General features: G+C 35.2%; 1 protein-coding gene across 1 annotated transcript in view; it reads left to right on the top strand.

The window, feature by feature from the left end:
* Window positions 1-6,558, top strand: part of LOC136839353 (protein Skeletor, isoforms B/C-like) — a 42,381-nt gene extending 35,823 nt beyond the window's left edge. The window contains exons 2-6 of the mRNA XM_067105254.1: window positions 1,888-2,040; window positions 2,752-2,827; window positions 3,328-3,448; window positions 3,946-4,111; window positions 5,191-6,558. Coding sequence (XP_066961355.1) covers window positions 1,888-2,040; window positions 2,752-2,827; window positions 3,328-3,448; window positions 3,946-4,111; window positions 5,191-5,435 — 761 coding nt within the window. The 3' untranslated portion in view covers window positions 5,436-6,558. The remainder of the gene's footprint in view (window positions 1-1,887; window positions 2,041-2,751; window positions 2,828-3,327; window positions 3,449-3,945; window positions 4,112-5,190) is intronic.
* Window positions 6,559-7,650: the final 1,092 nt, after the last annotated feature.

The following is a 7,650-nucleotide window of genomic DNA, read 5'->3' as shown; positions in this document are numbered from 1 at the left end:
TTCCCTTTGGATTTTGTCAAACCGAAAACGAAAGTGAAAAGGGGTAGGGGGAAAATAATACGAGGAGGAGGATACGGAACGGATAGGTGAAGGAGCCGAGGTGGAATTCTTCTTGATTATCTTGTAAATATTTGAAGGTTTTCAGGTCCATATCCGGCCACCACGTGCAGACAGTAATATCTCCTCTTAGCTGGATTAAGTTTTATTTACTAGCCATGTATTAAAAAAAATAAATAAAAAAAAAACAGTTGATCAACTCTGTTGATGTATCAATGAAGGGGGAAGCGCGTAGCTTCAAAACTTGTTTGGGGCTTTTCAATGAAGGAAGTCCTCATGAACTGTGTGTGTGTGTGTGTGTTTAATCCCACCTCAGCTTTCACTGGGGATAGAAACAACACATAGGAAGCATTACGAAAGAAACAACCGTTTCTTCTGAAGGTCACCCACAGCATTTCATTTATTCTCCATCACCTCTCAAAGAAAATAAGGAGGATTTAAAACGCTATTGTTATTCTCGAAACTGTGCAAAATGTCTCGAAGGCGTAATAGAATACAAATGAGAATTCACGACTTGAGGCCTTGACGTTTGACCGCGAAGAATTGCTGTGACTGCCTTTTGTAACAATATTTAAATTCGGTCTATGCATGAAATGTCATAAGTAACGGGGAATGATTATAAGTAAAAGTAATAATTATCATTATTATTTTTTATTCTTATTATTCAACACATGAATGCTCTTTTAGGAGCCAAGTGAAAGGCAACAGCTCCCTAAACACAGTAATAATCAAAATAACAAATACACAAAGAAAAAAAATCTCTTGCTCAAAGAGAAGAGAACAAAGGGAATATTTAAGAAAGAGATCCAAACTGACAAAGATAAAGGACGAAGCGGTTTCATTCAGATGAAAAAAAAAAAGCAGCAGTAATAAATACAAATACAAAATACAAAAGGCCAAGATATCTTTAGCAAAAGAATAATAGACAAGAGGAAGAGATTCTAACTGACTAAGACGAAGACGAAGACGAAGAGGGAGGTGTGGCGTTCCGAAGGGCCAGAGAAAACCTGGAAGAAATTGAGGAGCGGCTTTGCAAAGGCCATTGATCGTCGGGTTCACGAAGTCAAGGACTTCGTGTTCGGCGAGATGCAATTCTCATAATGAAGAAGAAGAAGAAGAAGAAGAAGAAGAAGAAGAAAAGAAAAACAAAAAGAAGAAGAAGAAGAAGAAGAAGAAGAAAAAGAAAAAGAAAAAGAAGAAGAAGAATCCCGAGATAAGATGGATAAAAAAAAAAAAAAAAAATATAGGAAGGAAAGGGTCGAGCAGGAAGGGTCGTGAGGACTTCGAGGTGAATCCTTAAGTTGCCGATGGGTATATAGTGAATAGGAACCAGAATAGATTATTTTATGTATTTTTTTGGCGTTGTTGTTGCTGTTGTTGATGACATTAGTATCACAATTATTTTTGATGGTGTTGTTGATTATTTCTTCGTTGTTTTTATTACTGTTGTGGTTATTGGTATTTTCATCACAATATACTTTTGTTATTATTATTATTATTATTATTATTATTATTATTATTATTATTATTATTATTATTATTATTATTATATTACCGTGGTTGTTGTTGTTCCTGGTGTCTTCATTAGAATTATAACTGTTGTTGTTCCCTTTATTATTATTATTATTATTATTATTATTATTATTATCATTATTGTTATTATTATTATCATTAGCACTTCTATTAATAATAGTAATGCTAATGACTACTGATGTTGTCATTAGTGTCGCATTATTATTATTATTATTATTATTATTATTATTATTATTGTTATTTATTGCAGTCGTCATACAGACTCGCGAAGTAATTCTATTGCCACTTGCTTCTCAGGTGTTCTGGCGGTGAGCAGCACTGATGCCGTGTACAAGGGCACTTACATCGGAAAATTCTCCACTCTGCATCACGATGTTATTGGTGATGTGTATGCTATCGACAACATCACCATATACGTCGAGGGATTCAGCTATGATGGCGAGGCACCCGGTGAGTCGATGTCGGAACCTTCGTCAAGTTCTTTGCTCATTTTTTTAGGCCTAATATTTGCTCGTGTTGCTATGAGATATTTTTCATTTGATCGTTCAGCTTGGCTGTTGTTTCTTATTTTATCATATTTTTGTGCGGTTGATCCATTAACTTGAACGTTCAACTCTTATAGAGTTTTTGCCCTGTTGCTTTTTTTCCTTATTTTATATTTCTAATTATATAAAATCTTTGTGCAGCTGATCCCTTAGCCTAAAATTTATTTTCTGATGACATTGAATGTGTAAGCATTTGATTTCTCAGTCAGATATTTATTTCTGATGTTAAGCAATCTTTGAGTTAGCTGAGCACGTCGCTTGGAATTTATTTCTAATGTTACAAAATCTTCGTTTAGTTAAGTTCCCGTAGGTTGAAAAGTTTTTCAATCTGATGAAATTTTGAGTTTCTTGACTTGGAAAGCAAGGCATACTTACCAGTATAGACGTACAAAAATAACAATTCTATTTTGAACGTAGACTGCCTTTTGTTTCCGCTTCTTGGCCCAAAGATTTTCTGTGTTCTTGTAAAATTTCTAAACCTTATTTCATATTGGAGAGTCAGGTAGATATATTCAGGTTCTCAGTAGCCTCTGTGCAACATATGACTGTCTTTAACACATCCTTGAGAAGAAACGTTGGAACTTTCATTTATTCTAATTTTAATATCAAATTTCAGATGCCTTCTTCTTTGCTGGCAACAAGACCCCTGAACCCAGTAACCGTGGTTTTATAATTCCCGATGAACGTGGCAGGTAAGAACACAGGGTGGTGAATCACTTTTTCCATGAATTGCCTTCTACGGCTAGGGAACGCTTCTTTCCCTCCCTTCTTATGTTATACCTATTTCATATTTAGTTAAAATGACATCCAAATCAACTTTAGTTTTTCTTTTAAAAAGGTTCAGTTTACATATATACATCCAATGTGTTAAAAAGGATGCCATAGGCGGAAAAAGGATTATAGTGTGTTGAGATGACTTGTTCACATGGAGCACAGTGGTAACGATGTGTTGATATTAAGGTTTATTATCTAGAAATGTAGTGAGAGAGAGAGAGAGAGAGAGAGAGAGAGAGAGAGAGAGAGAGAGAGAGAGAGAGAGAGAGAGAGGGGGGGGGGGGAACTAGCGGAAAGGTAAGATGAATGGTACGTTGAAGTCAATTTGACAGGCAAATGAGCGCCTTCAAAAATAGTTGTATAATTTTCTTTAAGTACAGATACAATACTGTGCGCTGATGCGTTTCCGCTCTTCCAGGAGTGAGGTCTTGGGCCCATACAGAAGTCAAAACTTGGTTCTCAGATTCCCCAAGACAAAGAAGGGCCAGCGTTCCCTCAATGACGTGCAGTGGGTGTCTGTGTGGTGCAGGAAATTCGCTGTAAGTTCAGTTCGATTTCCTTGTTTTTTTTTACACGTTTTTTAGCCTGAATACAAAATATTTCTTCGCCTACAGCTTCTCTGACCTCCAAACGTCTTTATCCCGTCTTTTAACAACTGTCAGGAGAGTGCTCAACGAATAAATTAGTTAATGTAAAGAACCACCCAGCTTTCATGGCCATTTCACAACACCTCTAACTTGAATTAGATCAAATGCATCGAGAACATAACCTAAAGGCCACTCTACATAAACTGTTCACTTACTGGTTTCTAGGCATTTGCTTGGATTGCGCCAGATATATTAAAAAAAAAAATAAGATAACAATGTAAAAAGCCACCAGGCCTTTCGTGGCATTTCACAGGACCTCTGACTTGAATCAGATCAAATGCACTGAGAACATAACCTAAAGTCAGGGCCACTGTACATGAGCTTCAGTTGCTGGTTTATAGACTTTTGCCTTTATTGCAGCATATAGATTAATATCACATATCTTGCAGATTGATTTCGGACACGTGAAGGTACCCCGTGGCATTAAACTTCCACAGTCCCAGGTGGCCATTGGACTTGAGAGTGACAGCCCTCAGATGAGGGCTTCTGCAGTCATGATTGCCGACACTGACACCTTCGTCGTTGAAGATTTCTCTTTTGATGGCACAATTCCTGGTAAGTATTTAAAGCTCAACCAGGGGAAAACAATGGAGCATCTTCGTTCGTAATTTCTTTCAAATGAACACCATATTCTTTGGAAGCTTAAATTTAAAGTCGGTGGCCCCTGCAGGCCTGTTCCTTATGAATAGGGATTCATCTCCTGGATAATATTAATAATAATAATGACTAAAATATCTTCATTTCTGCTGTGGCAAATGCTGTTTGCGAATCAAAACAGGATGGTTTCTTTTGAACGAAGGATGCTACTTTTTCATTAAATCTTAGATTTCTTGTTCTAGAAATTCTCTTTTTATTTACATTTAGAGACTATTATTATGGGTTACATTTGACATACTTGGATTTGGTGAGTAACCAGAAGAAACGTTTAGCTTACTAGGTCTTCTGTCTAGACCGTATCCCTAATCTTTCGTAGCTTATTAATATCTCAAATAGAAATTAACATTCTATTTCATTGCCGGGAGCAAGTCTACAGATAGAATGAGCAGCTCGCTGTTGAAAATGTTAATTCATTAAGGTTTAAATGAAGCGATGACATGAGTCCAAGATTGATTTTCTGTTTGGGTGATGACTGAATGATACACTAGATGTCGCATTATAATATTAGAAAAAAATTACTAAAACTAATAAAGATCCTTTACTCAGATACAGGTATTATAAATTAGTGACTACATAATCAGTCACCAGTACAATAATCAAGATCCTTAAACCGTTTTTATTCTTCACCGATCCCCAACCCAGTATTATTCCTTTAGATCTTGCAATGACGAGTCTTGCTGAGTGGTCTCCCACCAACTAGTAAATGTTTATCTATCTATCTGTATATATATATATATATATATATATATATATATATATATATATATATATATATATATATATATACTGTATATGTATATATAAATATATATATATATATATATATATATATATATATATATATATATATATATATATATATATATATATATATATATATATATATATATATATATATATATATATATATATATATATATATATATATATATATATATATATATGAGTCTGCAACTGATCTGTTACTCAAATTTCAGATGCCATCTTTGTTATGGGAAGTGGAAACGCCGATGCCAGCGGCTCCCAAGTTCCGGACGAAAAGGGTAGCCTGAACCCCCTAAGGAAGTACAACAAGAAGACCCTCGTCCTTCCCATCCCGCCTGAAGTGAAGGGTCAGACTATCCAGTACTTCGGAGTGTGGTCCCCTTCTAAGGGCATGCTGGCCTCCGTCACCTTTGACCCCAACGCCCTCATCCCTCCTTCTGTCAAGTCACTGCCATAGAATTTTCAAGAGGAAATTCCCAGGTTTCTCATGAGTGGAACATATATACACTATCTGAGCAGTGACAAATGAAGCTGGTTCAGTGTATGTTCTTCTGTTTCAGGTTATACTTCGTATACAGATAGTAGTTTTAGATTTTTTATTTCATAAAAAAAAAATCAGTGTCTGTCATTAGTTTTGTCACCAATTTTAGAGGATGAGCTGAGTTTTATTGTGCATGAACTCGACTTCTTCCTACATTTTTATTATTATTTTTCGTTTTTGTTATATGACGTTTCATCTCCCTCTGTTGATATTATTCAGCCATTAACATTTATGTCATATTGCTTTTATAGTCAAATGATATAAATCACAGCGTATACAGAGGTTAGTGAGAAGCATGAAACCTTTTTAAGCCTGGAGAAAAATGCAACGTTGCCATACCAAAATTTCGACCCAGATTTTAAAAGCTAGACTTAGCTCTGGCAAAAAAATAACTTTTGATTGATGATCTAGGCACTCATTAGTTCATATTATTTTTTCTATTGAATAGTACTTAGTACATTAGAGTATCATATTTTTCCATGTTTTTTGTCTGAATTTCATTATATTTTTCTTTATGTAGTTATCTGATTTTAATACTTAAGATGTGATATAGTAGTAGTAAGGTTCGAAAATACGTAGACACATTGAACTCACGTATCATCATCCTTAGCACATTAACAGAAAATTCAGGAACTGATCTTCTTGCATTTTGGCCAGTATGACGATTTATCCATTACTAAAAAAGAAAAGATTGGCTCAGGTGTCATTACATGTGAAAATTTTTAATACTTTTCACAAATATTCACTTTCTCATTTCATCATATTTGTCTCATATCAGTTCAGTGTAATCATTATTTAAAAGTGATTAAGACAAAACGCAGAATAAATGAGCACCATCGCAAAATGTCAACAGAAAACATCTGCGTTTATTTTTTATAAACAATCAATATTGTTAAATTAGAATGATTGAGTCACCGTGTACAATAGCACTGAAATTGTCGTTTGCATTAAATTGTCTTTTGCCTAAAACTAAAAAGTCAAGAAGATCTGTGGTGCTGGATTTCATTTATTGTTAACAATAAATTTGTTTTAGTTAGAACTGTCTCTTATCCTTTACCTTCCTTCCTATAACACGGTCGAAGTCAGCACGAGAATGGTAAGTGGAGAGACGATAACTTTCGTAAAATAAAACGAAAAGTAACTGAATTCAAGAATCTACAACTCAGAAGCAAATGAGAACCTATCCTTTCAAAGGAAGTGTTCCCTGTAATTCCAATAAATGTTTAAACTTCTGGAAAACTTCCAGAGTAATCACATCGTGAAAGTCAGCAAGTAACTATGGAATAAGCAGGCTGCATAATTTATCCAGGAACAAAAGTTCCCTAGTTACAGTTGCGTATACAGAAAACCAAGTGACTCATTTGCCAGAACTTTTCGTCCAGCTAGGAAAGGAAGAACTCCAGGTAAACAGATTTCTTGGTGATTGTCTTTCCATTCAAAATGAAAGAATTACTACCAGATCTGTGTGGATGTATACAGCTCTGCCTATCAACTGAAAATAAGGTATCCTTTGTCATGTTAGTGCCCTACATTTTTTTTTTTTTTTTTTCGTACATCGAACATTCATGTGATTTCATAAAGTAGACTCACTTTTTTTCGATAATTTTTCTTATTTAAAACGTCTGATTGACAACAAGAACTGAGTGGATCTATAAGACTGATTACTAGCTGAGAATGGAATATCCTTGTTTCGTATGTGCTCTTCAGTCTTTTGTATATCAAGCTTAAATGTGATTAATGATTACATTAGGAACTCGACATTAATTCTCTATGCTTGAGGTAACTGATTTTATAAGGTATAGACTATCAAGCCTAACACTGGGGCATTTTTGGCCATTCATAGCCTAAGACAGTCAAAAGATAAAGTAGTTAGACAGCAAGATAAAGACTTCAGAAAATAAACAAGATGTAGTACAAGGACTTAAAGGTGGAACTGGGAGAAAACCCTACAGTTGCACTGAGAAGTTGTAGCTGGAGAGCTTGACAGTAAGATTCAAAGAAGGAAAAACCGGAATGAAGGTGAAGCGAAAGGCTAAAAAGCGCATGCAATTAGAGGCCCAATGAACGCCGCAGACGTCCTTTAGTGAATTAAGTGTAGTGCACTGACGGCCCTACCTCCGTTTTGGGATGC

This window comes from Macrobrachium rosenbergii, chromosome 6 (genome assembly GCF_040412425.1).
Source record: "Macrobrachium rosenbergii isolate ZJJX-2024 chromosome 6, ASM4041242v1, whole genome shotgun sequence".
NCBI classification, from domain to species: domain Eukaryota; kingdom Metazoa; phylum Arthropoda; class Malacostraca; order Decapoda; family Palaemonidae; genus Macrobrachium; species Macrobrachium rosenbergii.
Note: the sequence above shows the minus strand (reverse complement) of the source record. Positions and strands in the feature narration are given on the sequence as shown.